The 19,988-nt window shown below is 44.6% G+C and overlaps 1 protein-coding gene across 7 annotated transcripts in view; it reads right to left on the reverse strand.

Moving 5' to 3' along the window:
* PECAM1 (platelet and endothelial cell adhesion molecule 1) overlaps positions 1–19,988 on the reverse strand; it is a 94,053-nt gene that overhangs the window by 33,952 nt on the left and 40,113 nt on the right. For all 7 annotated transcript variants that reach the window (XM_070390091.1, XM_070390090.1, XM_070390087.1 and 4 more), the window contains 5 exons: positions 18,478–18,771; positions 14,359–14,664; positions 10,147–10,422; positions 3,740–3,988; positions 490–765 (listed from right to left, as the gene is read on the reverse strand). In XM_070390091.1, coding sequence (XP_070246192.1) covers positions 490–765; positions 3,740–3,988; positions 10,147–10,422; positions 14,359–14,664; positions 18,478–18,771 — 1,401 coding nt within the window. The remainder of the gene's footprint in view (positions 1–489; positions 766–3,739; positions 3,989–10,146; positions 10,423–14,358; positions 14,665–18,477; positions 18,772–19,988) is intronic.

Raw genomic sequence — 19,988 nt, forward strand, 5'->3', positions numbered from 1 at the left:
CACAACCCAAAATAAATAAATCACACTATAAAAAGGAGCAAATGGAACTTCCCTGGTGATCCAGACTCTGTGCTCCCAATGCAGGCAGCCCGGGTGGGATCCCTGGTTGGGGAACTAGATCCCATATGCCACAACTAAAGATTCTACATGCTGCACGGAAGACCCAGCGCAGCCAAATAAATAAATGAAAAGGAGCAAATGCTAAGGGAACCCCAAAGCACAACTTTTGTGCTTCCTCAAGTTGGGACACTTGACTTATATTTCAACAGTTCACTTGAAAGTTTCTGAAAATAGATGATGCCAGCCACACTGATAACCACCAGATATTTTCCAGCCCCAGTTACTTGGGCTTTGGTCCTGCTTTGGCACATGTCAAGTGTATGGACTTTGCACAAGTACCATCCACTTCTCTTGTCCACTCCCAAACCTTTGAAAATGTGAATTAAACCACAGTCCCCCGTGGATTCTTCTCACAGCACAGAGACTTACCTATCACCTTTACTCGCAGAACTTCGCTGAACATCTTGCTGTGGGAATGGCAATTGTCTGCACTGCAGCAGTATTCTACATCTTTCGTGGGTTTAACTCGGAATATTGCAGGCTTGTTTGAGCCCACGCTCTGATTCGCCACAGGCTTACTTGTGTTTGAAAGCTGATAAAAAATGGGCGCCGTTCCGTTTACGGACTGACAACTGACTTCAATGGTCTGTCCTTTAATCACCTCGGACCTGGAGTCATGAAAAATGCTGGGCTTGGAGAGCATTTCTAGAATGACAGAGAGAGAGAGAAAAACAATCTGAGACAAGACATCCAGCCCAAGGTGTTCCTTCTGCAAACTCTGGGCTTGGCTTTCTCTATCATGGCTCTAATTTAAAATGCCTGCCTGGACCCAGAGATCGCCACACTTAGTGAAGTACGTCAGGTACAGAAAGCCAAATATCATATAATATTGCTTATATGTGGGATCTTAAAAAAATGGCACCAGTGAACCTATTTATAAAACAGAAGAAGATTCACAATGTAGAAAGCAAACTTATGGTTACCACAGGGGGAAGGGGGCGGGGAGTGGGAGGGATAAATTGCGAGACTTGGACTGACGTATACACACTACCATATATAAAAGAGGTAACTAACAAGGACCTATGGTATAGTACAAGGAACACTATTCAATACTCTGTAATGGCCTATATGGGAATAGAATATAAAAAAGAGTGGATATCTATTATGTATTACTGATTCACTTTGTTATACAGCTGAAACTAATGCAACGTGGCAAATCGACTATATTCCGATAAAAATTAATTTAAAAAAATAATAAAATAAAATGCCTGTGGCCATATCTATCTTTAGGGGACTCCTTTTAGATTCTTGAGGAGGGAGAGGGAAAGAGAATAATATAAACAAAAAAGGATGACACAAATTCAGGAAAAACATTATAACACCCTAAATATATGCTTATATTTTCACATATCTTATGCACACATACACACACATTCATATCTCTTTCTTTGTATTGAGAAAGATAGAAGGAAAATGTTAAAAAAAAATATGTAACAAGTATCCAACAATATATTTTAAAACAAATTCTCAGTGCCTCAGCCTCTCCTGATAGTAAGTTTCATGCCTCAGAAACAAGAATTATACGAGGCCATTATTTAGAAATTAGCTTATTTATAAAGCTAATAGGACGAAATGACCTCCTCACAAGAACTACAACAACACAAAGAATTACAATGGAATGACTCACATTTGTCTTGTATATTATTTCCTTATCCGGTAGATGACCGCTAAAATCCTGCTTCAGTTGAGACTAAAACCTTGGCTGGATTTACACTGAAGGCTCAACTGAAGGACCATGACTACTGAAGAAGCACAGCGACAGTGACAGCTTGACTGGTGTTTCACATCCCGCTCCTCAAAGTGTGGTCCGGGGCCCAGCAGCACCAGCATCTCCAAGACGCTGGTGAAAGACACAAAGCCTGACCCCAATCTAACTGTGCTGTAACCAGGTGTTTTGTGCACATTCAAGTCTGAGAAGCCCGGCTCTAAGTGGTCCAGATATCTACTTCTACCCAGTAGGGGTCCCAGCCCTTTGGGTAAGCCAGGAGAGGCATCAAAAACTGGAACTTAGGGACTTCCCTGGCAGTCCAGTGGTTAAGACTCCAAGCTTCCACTGCAGAGGGCAAAGGTTCGATCCCTGGTTAGGGAACTAAGATCCCATTTACCAGAAAAACATCTATTTCTGCTTTATTGACTATGCCAAAGCCTTTGACTGTGTGGATCATAATAAACTGTGGAAAATTCTTCAAGAGATGGGAATACCAGACCACCTGACCTGCCTCTTGAGAAATCTGTATGCAGGTCAGGAAGCAACAGTTAGAACTGGACATGGAACAACAGACTGGTTCCAAATAGGAAAAGGAGTTCGTCAAGGCTGTATACTGTCACCCTGCTTATTTAACTTCTATGCAGAGTACATCATGAGAAACGCTGGACTGGAAGAAGCACAAGCTGGAATCAAGATTGCCGGGAGAAATATCAATAACCTCAGATATGCAGATGACACCACCCTTATGGCAGAAAGTGAAGAGGAACTAAAAAGCCTCTTGATGAAAGTGAAAGAGGAGAGTGAAAAAAGTTGGCTTAAAGCTCAACATTCAGAAAACGAAGATCATGGCATCTGGTCCCATCACTTCATGGCAAATAGATGGGGAAACAGTGGAAACAGTGTCACACTTTATTTTTCTGGGCTCCAAAATCACTACAGATGGTGACTGCAGCCATGAAATTAAAAGACGCTTACTCCTTGGAAGGAAAGTTATGTCCAACCTAGATAGCATATTCAAAAGCAGAGACATTACTTTGCCCAACAAAGGTTCGTCTAGTCAAGGCTATGGTTTTTCCTGTGGTCATGTATGGATGTGAGAGTTGGACTGTGAAGAAGGCTGAGCGCCGAAGAATTGATGCTTTTGAACTGTGGTGTTGGAGAAGACTCTTGAGAGTCCCTTGGACTGCAAGGAGATCCAACTAGTCCATTCTGAAGGAGAACAGCCCTGGGATTTCTTTGGAAGGAATGATGCTAAAGCTGAAACTCCAGTACTTTGGCCACCTCATGCAAAGTGTTGACTCATTGGAAAAGACTCTGATGCTGGGGGGGATTGGGGGCAGGAGGAGAAGGGGACGACAGAGGATGAGATGGCTGGATGGCATCACTGACTCAATGGACATGAGTCTGAGAGAACTCCGGGAGTTGGTGATGGACAGGGAGGCCTGGCGTGCTGCGATTCATGGGGTCGCAAAGAGTCGGACACGACTGAGCGACTGAACTGAACTGAACTGATGGCAAAAAAAAAACAAACGTAAAATCTTAAAGCTTAGCGTTGACTAAGCAGTGTTTGCTCCCTGACCTTTCGGGTGAGTGCCTGTTCAAGCAGCAGAATCCTGTGGATTTGGAGGCCATTTAATCAGCATGCAGCCACAACAAAGCCACAAATGTGACTTTTGCCAACAACATTGATCTTGATGCATCTGACCTGTACCCTGAGCAGAAGTACCCACTTGCTACTATTCAGCCTCTTGTTTTTACTCCTCTCTCCCCAAATCCCCCTCCCCCATCCCCTGGGTTTTTATCCTGCCTCAGTCTGAATCATCTTCAGACTAGAGAAGGTGGTGGCTGGAGATAAATTCCCTTTCTCCCATTCAGTCCAGAGGCTCTCAGGGCCAGTGAGGACATACTCACCACACACAGTTATCTGGACTGTGTTGCTTCTCTTGAACACCCTGCCGACGCCCGCGACACAAGTGTATAACCCGCTGTCCCACTCTGACACTCTCTTGGTGAAATTTTGAGTCTGCGACACAGTCATGCTTCCCTTCTGGATGGTGAAGTTGGCCGGGGGTGCTCCTGGGATGGAGCACCACAGGTTCAGATCTTCGCCCTGGTCCAGATGTGTGGCTGAAGACTCCAGCTTAGGCTTAGAAAATAGCTCTGAAAAGAACAGTGAGTGGGAATTGGGTGAGATGTTTGTGGGCACCAGCTCCCCAGTCCCCTGTATGGAGAGGACTGTGGCCCAGGTGCTTCTGGGAGAACCAGTTCCCCACTTCCTGCACAAAGTTTCCCTTTGCTTTTCATGAACCTGATGATCACACAATTCACGAGCCAGGGTTCATTCTTCTCCTGGGATTCCAATGGCAGTTTTGCCTCCCTCATTAATCCAATTTATCTTACAGACATGGATTAGAAAACTTTGGCAATTTGTAATGTGGCAAGTAATGACTCAGGCATTCACTCGTTTATTCATCCACTCTTTCATTTCATCCCACAAGTATTTATCTCAGGCCATCTCTGTGCTTGGCAGAGGAGAGGCAGCAGTGAAAAAGAAACAGTCCTTGACTCTATAAAGTGCTTAAGTCTCATGGGCGATTCTTCAGATAGTGTCTGCAGTAGAGCCTATAGAGGGGACATGGAACCTAGGCTTGAAGAATCAGGAGAAAACTCCTGGGATAAGTTCTGCAGGCAAAGATGGAAAGTATCACAGGAAGAGAGAATAACATATGGAAGGTCTGGCAAGAGGTTCAAGCACCTGAAAGTTCAGGCAGCCTGGGACCGCTGTGGGAGAAGAAAAAGAAGGCTTGCAGATCTTCAAGGAACTTGAGAATCACATTTTAAAAAGTGTGGAATATACCCTCGGGACAATGGGAACCATGGACGGTCTGGGTCAAGGGGATAGCTTCAGATGTGTTCGGTAGGGAGATCTCTGGAAGGAGAATGGATGGAGTTGGAGGGGCCCAGACTGGAAGCAGGAGGGAATGTAGTCTAGGCTTGAAGCAGAGTGATGCTGTAGAGTTGGGGAGAAGCGGCAGCTTGGCCACCATTCCTCCAGCACTTCCCATGGAGGAGCATGAAGATGCCACCCGAAGCCTCCCAAGCCCAAGTACTTGGTAAGTTCCAACATTCTATGCTACTGGAAGGAGTCATTAGCACCATAATGTAGGTTGGATGTCGAGAGTACTAAAGACTGTGGTTGACTTTCAAGAAGTTTCATCATCTCCTAATACAAATATTCCCTGAAGAATACCAGTATTTTATAATAATGGTAAATGTTTGTTTTCAGCCACAGAGGAATTACTAATTAGCTACTTAACCTTTGCGGAGACTTGGCTCCTTCATGTAAGCAAATGCGCACTGACTCCATGGTTATGACCCTTGAAGCAGAAGGAAGGAGGAGCCGGTGGCACTTGAGACTATCTTCATATTAAGAAAGAGACTGAGACTTGAAATTTCTCTTAGAAAACCTCCTTAGGGGTTTGAGAATGCAATCAGGACTCAGGGGTTAAATTCTACCTTTGGCTCTAAATTTAGGATTTAATCTGGCATACAGGTTTGGAAGTAAAAACCAGCGCTGTCGTGGTCATCACTGATATTCCATGGATGGAAATGGAAGTCATTTCCATCATAATTATAATCAGTATGCGGTGTTTTCTTAGTTTCCTTGATAGGGAATAAAATAACACTGTAAGTCAGGTGATCGCCTAATAATTAATTCATTGAGGCACATTCCACCCCTCCTTCCTTCCATATAATGAACATCGACTTACCTCTTTTCAGATCACCATCAAAAGCTCGAGGTTAGGGGACTTCTCTGGTGATCCAGTGGCTAAGACTCTATGCTCCCAATATATGGGGCCTGGGTTCGATTCCTTGTCAAGGAACTAGATCCCACATGCCACAACGAAGAGGGGCAACTAAAATCCAGCATGCCATAACTAAGACTAGGCACAGCCAAATGAAATAAAATGAAATAAAACAAAGCTCTAGGTTAGGAGTAGGAAAAAAAAAGAAAGAAATTTACCTCCTTAAGGGCCTTACAATTTCATTGGACAAATACCAAAAAAGTAAAAAAAAAAAAAAAAAACAAACCTCAGGAAGAATCCCACAGAAATGATTCCACATTAAAAAATAAACAAAAATGCAAAAAATACAAAACATCTTGCTGGGGTAGGTGGACAATGGTTTAGAATTAAGAATGAGATGCTAGACCATCACTCGGGTTAATAAGGATAAGTCTTTTGTTCACTCACTGAGCAAATATTTACTGAGTTCCTATAACGTGCCAGGCTGTGTGCTAAGTATCAGTGTTGTCAGATGAATTGAGCCACAGACCTTCCAGAGCTCACCCAGGATGATGCAGACAGATGCTAAATCTTTTCAGTGACTGTTGACCTGTAGACAGAAGAGTGTGCTGGGAACTGAAGTGTGGCCATGGGACTCTTCCTGGGAGGCTCCTAGAGGGAGATTTGGGACTTGGTCTTTAAGGACAATAGAGGTCTTCCAGTGACCAAGCAGAAAGAATATTCCAGGCAGAGCCCGGTGAGATGTTTGGAAGGGGCTGGAGTCAGGGTGAAGGTGTGTATGTGTGTGTGTGTGTGTGTGCAAGCGTGTGTGTGTGTGTGTGCATGTATGTGTGCTCAGTCATGTCCAACTCTTCGTGAGCCCATGGACTGTAGTCTGCCAGGCTCCTCTGTCCATGGAATTTTCTAGGCAAGAATACTGGAGTGGGTTGCCATGCCCGTCTCCAGGGGTTCTTTCTGACCCAGGGATCAAACCCAGGTCTCTTTCATCTCCTGCATTGGCAGGCGGGGTTTTTTTGTTGTTGTTGTTTTTGACCAACTGAGCCACCAAGGAATAATGAAGCCCAGGAATAATGAAGTCAAATAGGTGCTTCTCCTACAGGTTAGTTGAAGGATGAATTGGAGCAGAGATGCTTGGGGAAGCCCTATGACATCCTGCTGTGAGGGCCAGAGTGAGGGTGTGATTGTAGAGATGAGATGACAGGACAGAGTCAGGAGTCCTGGCAGCACCTGGGTCTGAAAATGTGAACAGTGAGAGGTAATGGAAACCCACTTTCAAGCCAAAGACAAATTACTAATTCAATGATCTTGATGTCCACAAAATTATTGTGAGCCTCCAACATCACTCTATAGAACCACTCATAGTGAGGCTTGATAGCAACAGGGGAGTGGACAATAGGCTGCAGAAGTGGGAAGGCTTGCACCACTTGAAGGTGGGGGAGTTGCCTGCCAGCCCTGGCACGGCTCCGGCAGCTCTACACGGAACAGGAGCACAGAGCATCAAACTAAGGGGATGGGAAGGGCCGGCCGAGCCTGACACTGTGCTTTCTTGGGCCAGGGAGCCTCGCCTTCTGATTGACTCACATACTCAGCGTGACTCAAACTTCTGATGTGGGATCAGCTACAATAATAGTATCCTGTGGTCCAAAGATGCCTCATGCTTCCCTAAAGTAGCCTGGTCCGAGGGGTTGGAGTGCTGCTCTAAGCCCTGAAATTGCCCTTATGTTTGCCACGTGGTCCCTGCTGCTCCCATGACCATACAACCATCTCTTTAACAGAGTTGATCATTGCATCATATTCTCATCGTCTATTTATGTCTGTGAAATTCTTCAAAGCTGCATAGGGCAGTTCCCTAGGTCCCCAAAGTTGCCCAGCACACAGAAGGTGCTCAATATATGTTGAACTGAGTACTGTTCTCTAATAAGATAATTATATTTTATCTAAAAAATATGTGCCATCAAAATATTTGCCATTATCAATAATAAACTAAATCGCTAGCAGGAGCCAACCTGGTAGAGACCAGCAGAATCCAACACCTGCCAGTCACCCAGCTGGGTAGTTGGCAGCCTACCTATGATACTGGGGACTGTCGCTGTGACTGTACAGTCTCTATTGACACAGAGGGGGCTTTCAGTAAATAAGCAAATGAATGATGAATGAATGGACACTTTCACTTGGCAACCAAGAAGTGCTGACTCGCTCTGCCTCTGGAACACTGTCACCGATGCTCATCTGTTTATCCAACAAATATGTATTGAAAGCCTACTGCGTGCCAGGTACTGTTCAGCTGTTAGCAATATTGCACCAGATAAAATAGATAATACCCTCACCACCTTAACATTCTACTGCCTAAAGACACACAGGGAGAGGCAGAGTACACTTTTTTTCCTGGTAAAAGCTGTTTTGAAAAGTAAAGTCAGGTAGGGACTTCCCTGGCCATCCAGCGGTTAAGACCCGGTGCTTCTCACAGCACTGCTTATGATAGCCAGGACATGGAAGCAACCTAGATGTCCATCAGCAGATGAATGGATAAGGAAACTGTAGTACATTTACATAATGGAATATCACTCAGCCATTAAAAAGAATACATTTGAATCCGTTCTAATGAGGTAGATGAAACTGGAGCCTCTTATACAGAGTGAAGTAAGTCAGAAAGAAAAACACCAATACAGTATACTAACGCATATATGTGGGATTTAGAAAGATGGTAACAATGACCCTATCTGTGAGACAGCAAAAGAGACACAGATGTATAGAACAGTCTTTTGGACTCTGTGGGAGAAGGCAAGGGTGGGATGATCTGAGAGAATAGCATTGAAACATGTATATTATCATATGTGAAACAGATCGCCAGCCCAGGTTTGACGCATGAGACAGGGTGCTCAGGGCTGGTACTGGGATGACCCTGAGGGATGGGGAGGGAGGTGGGAGGGGGGTTCAGGATGGGGAACACATGTACACCCATGGCTGATTCATGTCAATGTATGGCAAAAACCACTACAATATTGTAAAGAAATTAGCCTCCAATTAAACTAAAAAAAAAAAAAGCCCCTGAGCTTCTGTTGCAGGGGGCATGGATTTGACCCTTGGTCAGGGATCTCACCCGCAGCAGGGCAACTAAGCCCATGCACTGCAACTAGAGAAGCCAGAGCACAGCAATGAAGACTTGTGTGCTTGTGTGTGCTCTGTTGTGTCCAACTCCTTGTGACCCCATGGACTACAGCCCATCAGGCTCCTCTGTCCATGAGATTCTCCAGGCCAGAATACCGGAGTGGGTTGCCATTTTCTTCTCTGAGGAAGACTTAGTACAGCCCCCAAATTAAACTAAATAAGTAAATGAAAAGTAAAGCCAGGTAAAGAAGGAAGGCATCCAGGGAACTTTCTAAGTTAGTGGATTTGGAAATCTAACAGGCCGGTGGGTAACTCTTGCTCTGCCACTCAGCAATCCTGTAATCATTAGGTGACCTGACTTCTCAGCTCCAGTTTCTACATCCATAAAGCCAGCATCATAATACCTACCTTATGGCATAATTATGAGCTTGAAATGAAAATGTATGTAAACCAGGCAAAGAGTATTCAACAAAGAGGAACTTTGACTATTATTTTTGAGTCTAGTCTAGTCAAGACTATGGTTTTTCCTGTGGTCATGTATGGATAAGAGAGTTGGACTGTGAAGAAGGCTGAGCACCAAAGAATTGATGCTTTTGAACTGTGGTGTTGGAGAAGACTCTTGAGAGTCCCTTGGACTGCAAGGAGATCCAGCCAGTCCATTCTGAAGGAGAACAGCCCTGGGATTTCTTTGGAAGGAATGATGCTAAAGCTGAAACTCCAGTACTTTGGCCACCTCATGCGAAGAGTTGACTCATTGGGAAAGACTCTGATGCTGGGAGGGATTAGGGGCAAGAGGAGAAGGGGACAACAGAGAACTCCGGGAGATGGTGATGGACAGGGAGGCCTGGTGTGCTGAGATTCATGGGGTTGCAAAGAGTCGGACATGGCTGAGCGACTGAACTGAACTGAATGCTTTCTTGCTCCTGACCCTGTCTTAGGACCTCCACAGGGATATAGAGATCTAGCACAGTACTGGGCACAAAGGCAAGAAAAATGCGACATAATAATAGAAACAGCAGCTAACATTGGCCGAGTACTTACTCGGTATGCAGCTCTGTAGGAAAGGTGATGGATGGCATTTAGTCCTTATAACAGTCCTGCAGTGCTATCATCACTCCAATGGCAGAATTGTGGTAAGGAGATGGTCAGTCACTCACTCAAGGTCACAGATGTACTGAGTGGCCCGGCTGGGATCTGACTGGGCCCAGCCTGCAGCCTGAAACAACCATAGCGGACTGCTGACTTGCTCTGCACTGAATTTCTCCCCATGAGCACCACGGCCCTGCCTGAGCGCATCCATTCAGACCGGTGGGAGCAGAAGAACCAGCTCTCACCGCCCAGCCCGGATTCCAGCACTGACACCTCGTGAGCCCGCCACCTGCCGACACCCTCCAGCAACCCTACCTGTGACGTTGACCACGACGCTGCTGACTTTGGATATGCGGCTGGCTTCCACTTTGCAGGTGTAGTTGCCGTTGTGCTCTGTCGTGGCCATCACGGAGTACACGGCCTCACTGCTGAGGCTGTTGTGTGCGACGATCTCCCTGTCCTTCTGGATGATGATTTCCGGGAATGACTGGGCCTGGTGCGTCACCTGAACGGTGCACTTGACCTGAAGGTCGTCTCCTTCCATGACCTTTCCCTCAGGGATGATGTGGAACTTGGGATTCGAGAAGGATTCTACGAGAAGAGGACAGGCTGGTTGGACTCAGGTTAGAATCCGGGTGAGGAGAAAGGCCACTTCCCTCCCCTTTTCTGTGCTTTTGGAGGCCAATCAGTTTTTCCTTATTAATTAAAAAAAATTCAACCTTTCCTCTCAAAAAACTTTCACCTAGGCTGCTCTGGTGCTCCCTCCCTCTTGCTCACTCTTGCATCTTCAGGCTTCTTCTTAATTTCATTTCTCTAACTTTGAGCTTCCCAAAGATCAAACCTACATCTCATCTGAAGAACATTTTTTAAATGACTTCAGAAATAATCACAGCAGTGAGAAGCAGACCCTTATCCTGCCCACCAAGGATTTTCTAGGTAACTCTCATACCACTTCATAGACCTCTGGCATTTCAGCCTAGATAGTCCCTTGCTTCCCAAAGTTCAGCTTCATGGAAATGAATTTTTAAATAATGCCATATGCCCCTGCAAAATGTTTTTTAGTCTATCCTATTTCTTTTTAAAAAATGCTGGTTGTGACTAACTAAATTGATTTCATGACTCATGCAGTTTGAAAAACACTGTTTTAATAAAATATGAGTCAGACATTAGGGATCGGACACCGTGAGGGAAGTAGAGCCAGGCCTTTGCTTCCACCAAAACACCCAGCAGAGCATAAGGGAGTATGTACACCAATTACAGCCAGGTAAAACACAGATAAGGACATTAAAAGAACGCCAACAGTAAATTTAAAGTGACCTACTACTTTAATATTTGTTAGTTAGTTTTTTTTTTTTTTTTTACTGTAGTCATTTAAATTCACAATAAAAAGCTATCATTAAAAAAAAAGGAGTTTGTTTTCCTAAGAGTCAAAAAAAGAGACGGCATCTTTTAGCACATTCAACAATATCCTCTGGGATAGCTTGATAATAACTAAAGATTTCTTCCTGACACCCAAACTCAATGTATCAGAGATCTAAATGCACAAGAGGAAAAAAAAAATTAAACCACAGAAACAGTAAAAGAAAACAGAGGTGCATTTTTTGCTTTAATAATCTTGGAGCATGGAGGAACTTTAGGTATGAATCACAAAACTGGATACCGTTAAAAAAAAAAAGATGCATAAATTGATACCATAAGGAAAAAAGATGCATAACTTTGATTTTAACTAAAGATTGAAAGTTTTTTCATGGAAGTAAAAAATAAAGACAAGTGAAAAACTGGGTAAATTTTTGCACAGCACCTGACAAAGAGCTCATTCCTTTAATTTATAAAGGGCTCAAACAAATCAATCAGAAGCAGTAGGCAAATATGGGCAAAGTGTACGTGAATAGGAAGGCATGAAGGGATGTAAAAGCATACATGTACAAATGTAAAAAGCATACTCAACCTCACTAAAGACCAACAAATACAAATCACAGTAGTGATATGCCCCTGTGCCTCAATTATAATAGACTGTCAAAAATAACAAAAATATTGGGAGCTCCCTGGCAGTCTAGTGGTTAACATTCGGTGCTTTCACTACTGTGGCCCAGGTTCAATCCCTGACTGAGGACTGAGATCCTGCAAGCTGCTCACAAGGCAGTCAATAAAAGAGAAAACATCAATAGAGAAAACATCAGTAATATACTGTGTTGATGAGGATGTGGGAAAATGAACACTTTCGATGGAAATGTTTTTCCTTTTGGAGGAGCGCATTGGTGATATTTTTCAATACCGAAAATGCACAAAACATTTGAATCAAAATTTGACACAGGGACTTCCCTGGTGGTCCAGTGGTTAAGAATCTGCCTGCCAAAGCAGGGGACATGGGTTCGATCCCTGGTCCAGGAAGATTCCACGTGCCACAGGGCAACTAAGCCCTTGTGTCACGATTACCGAAGCCTGTGTGCCCTAGCGCTCACGCTCTTCACCGAGAGAAGCCACCACCACGAGAAGCCTGCCCATCAGAACCAGAGTAGTTCCTACACCCTGAAACTAAAGAAACAAAGACCCAGCACAGCCAAAAATAAATAAATAATTCAATAAAAAAGAATTTGACACATAAAAAAATAATAAAATAGGAAACTACAGAAGTTACAAGAATGTTTGCTGCAAGATTGTCTTAAGAGCAAACGAGTGGGGAAAAAATGCCTAAATGTCCATCAACATAAGATGAGGCAGGGGACTGTCACTTTCTGAGATGGCCCACACTCTGTCTATGGAGTGTGTTCCCTCCCCGAATAAAACCTCCTTTCACTTTTAAAAAATAAATGAATTTTAAAAACTAAAATGAAATGAGCATATCCTTACAACAGGGTTCTGAGTTGTCACTAGAATGATAAAGATCTGTATTTCTTGATATGGACAAAAGTACATCTATACTGTATTTGTTAAGAAAAAGTTATAAGATAGAATGTTTGACAGGTCTCTCTTTTTTTTTTTTTTTTGTAAAAACAAAGATAAACAAATCAAAAATGTGTGTGCACATGATGAATGAGTAAAATAAGTCTAGAAGAACAGACAAGGGACTTTCTCTAAGTGCTGGTACTTACTGTGAAGAATTGTCACTTTATATAGTACCACATTTTCTTAAACTTTAACCCACACCATGAACTACAATAAAAAAATTTTTGTATATACATAATGCTATATATATACATATACACACATAATACTATACAGGAAATATTTACACATACAATATAGCATTATGTGCACACAATGGGCAAAAGTGAGGGCGCCAAAAGCAGAAGTCCATTTTTTTTTTCTTAATTGCTGTTCTATTATTTCTTTGGCCACACCACACGGCTTGCAGGATCTTAGTTCCCCGACCAGGGATTGAACCCGTGTCCCCCGCACTGGACGAGCAGATTCCCAAAACCGGACCACCAGGGAAGTCCCCTGACGATCACTTAACAAGCTGTAGGGCTCCAATCCTGAATACACTTGAGGCTTTCTGCGGTAAACTGTTCCTTCCCCTGCCTTCTTCCTGCTTCACACGTGCTCCCCTCTCAGGCCACTGGGAGCTGCTGGGTGCCTGACCTGGAGCCCTGAGCTCTCTGTTCTGGACACTCAGACCCTGGTTCCCCTCTGCTGTAGCCTTTCTCTCCTGAGAGCACTTCTCAGGCCACCTCATCTGTTTCCTATTTGTCCAACGTCTCAGTGATGGAAGGATGGGTAGAAGGGGGAAATCCCTCGTCAAATGCAGGAGGCAAAAGCTGAGGATCAACCCCACTTCCCCCTGGATCCCCTCCAGACCCCACTTCCTGATGTCTGATTCTCATGGTTTAAAGTCACAGTTCCCAAGCTGCAGCTCACACAAGATATTGTTTCAGTGAGCCTCAGCCAGTGCTTTAAGAAATGGAAATAGAATAGAAAGAAAAATAGCAAAATGCATCATGTATGAAGGTTAAGAATTGTTTGGAAATATATATGCGTATATAGTTAAATTGTGTCAGAGTCAAAAAGTTTGAAAAATATCAAATGATTAAGAATAGTCTTGACAGAGAAGGAGAAATATGGTATGACGTCTCCTGTATGTGGATTCTAAAAAGAAACACAAATGAACTTACTTACAAAACAGGAACAGACTCACAGACTTAGAGAATGTTGCAGGAGGGTGGGGAAGGATGAGGGGAAGGGATCATTAGGGAGTTTGGGATGGACATTTACACACTGCTATATTTAAAATGGATAACCAACAAGGACCTACCATATAGCACATGGAACTCTGCTCAGTGTTTTGTGGACCGGAGGGGAGTTTGGGGGAGAATGGATACATGTACACACATGGCTGAGTCCCTTCGCTGTTCCCCTGAAACTATCACAACACTGTGAATCACCTATACTCCAATAGAAAATAATAATAATAAACCAAGAACAGTCTTGAGCAGCAAAGGCCTGAGCCCTTTTCCAATTCTGGGCTCTTTCTCCCCAGACCAAATCAGCAAACCAGGAAGAATGATAGAAAGGAAGTAGGACTCTAACCCCGCACAGTGACCAGGTCACTCTGGATGGGTCTGGAGGACTCCACGTTGGACCCAGAAAAGATCTTCGCTTGACATTGGAAACGTATGGTACGGTCTTGCTCCTCAACTGTGAATTCCAGCGTCACAAAATTCTGGTTCTGAGAGGTTTTTTCTCTTTTTTTCTTGGCGCCCCTTATATTTAGTTCGAATTTTTCAATTGTGAAATGTACAGGAGCCTTTTCCTCTGGGACAGAACAGTTGACCACCACGACTCCACCTTCTATCACCTCCTTCTTGTCCAGCGTCACCCTGGGATCAGACACTCCTTCGGGGGAAGAGAAAGGTCATTAGTGTGTTTGCTCCAGCGGCCAAGCCACCCGTCAGCCTAGTCACTGGGGTTGACCCATCTGATGGTCCTTTTGCTCCCAGAACCTTGGTGCTACCTACCAGGTAAGTATTGAGTATGTATGTGCTGAGCACCACACCAGGTACTTTGGAAAAATATATAGACTATGTCTAAGATGTGGTTGATGCTTTCAAAGTTTATAATTCCACTGGGAAGTCAAGTCATCTCAACCAACATAGTTAAGAACAAAACAAAGGCTGCCAGTATTCATCAGTATTACTGTGGTGATTGTTGCAATATATTGAACGCCAACGACAAGCTAGGATTAACTTTCTACCTATGACTCCATTCTGTAATTCTTATAGTAAATCTCTGGGGAGGGCAGGAAAGAGAAAATTATGTCCAAGAGGTTCAAGGCTCACCCAGAAGCTTACAGCCTTCAAGCCCCAGAGCAACTGAGACTCACTCCCAGGTCTGTGTGACTTTACAGCCAGAGGCAGGGGGTGGTGCAGGGAGAGGAGGCAGGCATGGCCTCAGTTTAAAAAGCAAAGCTGAAAATAACTAGGAATTAGAGTGCCTCACAGAGACAGTGACCGAGGGAGCAGTCGGGAAAGGAGGAGTCCCTCTTTGCCTGAGGAGTCAGAGAAGATCCTAGAAAGGAATAGGACCTGAGAGGATTCTTGGAGGAAGAGGTTACTTGGACAGATGAAGTGAGATGGGGGCCAAAGACAGGCATTTCAGGGCCTCGGGATCTGCTTGTGCCAAGGGATATGAGTGGCTTTTCAGGAGGGCCGTCTAGAGCAGAGGAAGGGCTGGAGGGGAAAATACAGCAGGTGGTGAGCCGGGGTCGGATTAGAGGGAGCTGGGAGAGTCTGGCTGAGATGAGCTGTCCTGTCCAGGCCCCGGGGTCCAAAGGCCATGAATTCCATCTTGGAGTCAGATAGACTTGCTAGTATCCTAAACCTGCCTCTTCCTGAATATGCCACCTGCCCCTGTCACCCATGAATCTTTTTCCTTGACCCACCCAGGTCAGAGATGGAGAATGGATACATGTATATGTATGTCTGAATCCCTTCACTGTTCACCTAAAACTATCACAACCTTGTCAATCGGCTATACTCCAAATACAAAATGCTTTTGATGTTTTAAAAAAAATTAATAAAAATACATTTTTTAAAAAAAAAGGGAGAGACAGAGAGCTGTCCTCTTGGGGAGGAGATCTGCATGTGCTCCACCTCTGCTGTCACTTCTGGTGAAGGTGCTCCCCTGCCCCACACGAGATCCCCAGGAGAAGGGATCAAGGGATGGGATCATGTTGTACTCATTGTTGGGTCTTCATCAGAATGGGCGCTTGATAAATGGTTAATGAATGAATGGATTGTCTTTTGTCTGCCTCAAAGACCTCCTATCATAAAAAAGAGTTAGAGAGGCCAACTGTGGAGTCAGATAGATCTAAGTTCTGACTCTGGCTCTGTGTTTAATGTCACCAGACCACCCAACCTCTCTGAGCTCCAACATGGACACCTGTACACGGGAGGAACCAGGCTGATCTCTCAGTGCCATTGCAGGAGTAAAATGAAATGCATGTGACGTGCTCAGAACCGTTTATCTTGTCTTGTGAGGGCCTGAATAAGTGGTAGTTCTTATTACTGGAAGTAACAATGGTATGAATGACTGTTCTGATCACAGAAGTGAGCTCAAAGATGCAGAAATGACAGTTATGGCAGCAGCTGTCCAGGAAGAACGGGGCTGAATTCACAAACTGTGTCCATTAAATCATCCCAAGTTTCTGGCACATTTCTTTTCAACATCTATTTCCCAGAGTCTTGGCCTGCCACTCTTTTCTCATCACTCCTGTGAACACAGGGACCTGTTGGCTCCTCCCCTGTCCCCAGTGGAGACGCTGAAGTGCTGCTCTGCTTCCCTGTGGCCCCTGGTGATACATAGGGATGTCCGGCCGGTCATGCCGCGATGGTCCACGGGACACCCAGGATGTCCAGAGGACGAACTGGCCTGGAGGGTGACACAGTCATGTCCTCCTGTGTGAGCCTCAAAGCCTGACGGGAAGGTGGTCAGAGGTCATACACTTCTGAGAGGAAAATGCCCCCAAACACTTGCCCACTGGTTCTTCCTGTTTCCTGTTTGCTGAAAGGATTATTTCTTTCTAAGGATGGTCTGGCCAAGCACCTAGTACATGGTGGGCCATTCATTCATCCAACACTGGGTCACTTCCTCTGCTCCCCATTTAATCCTCAAAACAAGCAACATTCAAGGGTATGCAGAGATACCCAGTGATCTCGACTTTAGAGACAGGAAATGAAAACCTGCCTACAGAGGTCAGGGAAGTGGACCCAGGGGCACTCTGCTGGGAGAGCAACTTCTTTCTCAGCCTCTGCACTTCACTCTTATGCTATATCCCCTTTCTCTGTCCTTGGCACCATTTGGCCATCAAGATAATTCCCATGTGATCTTTTGTATCTGAACCCAGTGTCCATTTTCTGGGAGGCCGTCCCTAACCCCTCTAGGCTGAATTGTTTCTTATCACCGCTGTGCTCCCAAGGCAGTCAGATCAAATGACTGTTGGACTGCAGTGATTTGTTAAATAAATCTCTTCCTTCCAGGACTGTAATTGCATCCAGAGCTAGGATTTGCCTGATGCATTTTCATGTTTAGCACCTATTTTTTTTTTTTTTTTTCTTTCCTGACTTGCAACCTTGGGACATGCTTCTTGAGAGAGTAAACCAATGAAAGAATGGATGGATGGAACTGTGTGACCCAAATTTCCCCCAATGATACATTTTTCTTGTTTCTCCATCTCTATGTCTACTTGCTCTTTTCAACTGGGTTTATTCCACAATCATTTATTGAGTACCTACTATGAGCCAGATTTTTTTGAGATATATTTTAAGAAAAAAAGACTAAACACCACCTCTTTCCTCAGGATCTCACAGTCTGGAGAGCAACCAGATGTGTGAGAAAGTTGCATTATTGAGTGAAATAGTAATTGTAGCTTATTGGAAACTCATTATGTGCTGGAAACTGCCCTATCTTTACCAACACAGAATCTATTAATCCTCTCAGTAACTCCCTGAGGTAGTATTATTATCTTCATTTCACTGATGAGAATTTTAAAGTGTAGAGAAGGTAAGGGACTTGTCCAGACCAAAACTAAGCAGAGGAACTGAAGAATCCAGTGTCAACATACAGCGTCCTGACCTTTATACACTGAATGCAGAGAGGGACAAGAGCTATAAGGACCAGGACCCTGGGGGAGATCAATTTTGCTTGGGAAAAGTGTCAGAGAAGAGTTGAGTGTTCAAGGAGATAGTTCATGAGGAGAGGAGATGAAGAGGGAGTTCTAGGGAGGGCAGATAGCATGTGCAAAGGCAAGTGAAGTGAAGTGAAAGTCGCTCACTGTTTGTGACCCCATGGACTATGCAGCCCATGGAATTCTCTAAGCCAGAATACTGGAGTGGGTAGCCGTTCCCTTCTCCAGTGGATCTTCCCAACCCAGGGATTGAACCTAGGTCTCCTGCATTGCAGGCGGATTCTTTACCAGCTGAGCCACAAGGAAAGCCCATGCAAAGGCAAGGAGGTAAGGAAAAGCCTGGTGTATCAGGAGCATGTCTACTGCTTGCATGTCCAGGTTGGGAAAACGTCAAGCACACAAGTGAGAAGGGTGGTGGGTTGGCAGGGAGGTCCAGCGTGTCGTGACTCATTCAGTCACTCTTCTGGCCACAGCACGTGTTCGTGATCCACCCTCCCAAACCGTGTTCTTTTGCAGGCTCTCACCTTTCACCCACACCTCATACTCTGGCGTCGTCTTCTCCTTGTTGTTCAGGATCACGGTGCATTTGTATCTCCCTGAGTCACAGACCCGGACGTGGGGAATCAAATAACTCTCTGTGTTCCTCCTGGAGGAGACGTTGTGAAGCAGCACATCATCCTTGTAGAACAGCACCTGGTGCAGAGGCTTGACCCGCGAGGTGGTGCTGACATCCACGAGGCACTGCAGTGTCAGGTTCTCCCCGTTTCGCACCATGCTGTCCGGCAGGATCTGCATGTGGATGCTGTTGATGGTGAAGGCTAAGGGCCGAGGGGGAGGAGAGCAGAACCACCCATCTGTTATCTCAGGAACAACATCACCATCATCATCAGATGGGTATCATCACCTCCTGCACAACAGAGCGTCCGGAGGTCCCAAGCGGGTGATGACTATGTGCGGTGGGTCAAGCACAGGGCATTTGGTACTAAGTGGCTCATATTCCCACCATGACAAGGTGGCAGGCTTCAGAGTGTGACAACTAAAACATGTCCACGAGATGTGTGCGGCCAGTGAGCCGCCGCATCGTGGCCCTGGAGAGAGCCTAGGATTGGGGCAGAGGAACGTGCGAGTCTTGGGTCATCACTTACTGTGTGACCTTGGGTGATTAACCTCCCTGAATTCAACTGCCTCATCTCTAAAATGAGCTTACAACACGTACATAGTAGGTTGTTGTAAGACAGAAGAGTAGAAAGCACCCAGCACAGTGCCTGGCACACAGTAATTGTGGGATAAGTGATGGCTACCACTGTTGAAATCACATGGCGACACGCAAGAAATGCTCCGCCACCCTCCTCCCCAACCCCTCCACCCCCCAACCCCTCCATCCCCCAACCCTAGCCTGACCAAATTAGCACAGTCTCAGCTGATGTTTTCTAGCTGATGGAATCAGAAACCTTACCAGATGAGTGAGAACTTGAAACCACATTTTCTCATGGATCTTGCTTCCCTTTTTCACTTTGACTGCTAAGAAGTACAAGCCCCAAATTTTACCTGTAGCAACCTTTGGGATGCATTTTTCTGTGCTTAAACAGTCATAGTTTTATTGTACTGCCTTAATTTTCTTCTCACTCTGATTTCCTTATTTTATCCTATTGAACAGTAATATACATAATTTTTATAAGTGGTCCCAAATCATTTTACAGACAGCAAAAGGTATAACCAGGTAGCTAGCCAGAGATATGGCAAAAAACAAAATTGTCATTCTTTCTCTCTCTTTTCATAACATCAAATCTTTTTTGAACAACTTAGAATTTAACTTTAACATGTCCCAGGTTTTAACTGAATAGAACAGTCCATCCTTGTGCCTTTATTTCTGAGCATCTTAACAAAAAATGGCATCTAATTAGTCATGAGATGAAACAAGGTGATTGTTCAGATGCATTTCTTACAGCATTTATCTTCAGAACTCCCTCTTTTGTCTTTCAGGTCCTGGTCTGAGAAGCCTATTGGGTGAGCGCTCAGAACAGAAGTTTCTTTT

The sequence above is a fragment of the Bos mutus genome, chromosome 19 (assembly GCF_027580195.1).
Source record: "Bos mutus isolate GX-2022 chromosome 19, NWIPB_WYAK_1.1, whole genome shotgun sequence".
Taxonomy (NCBI): domain Eukaryota; kingdom Metazoa; phylum Chordata; class Mammalia; order Artiodactyla; family Bovidae; genus Bos; species Bos mutus.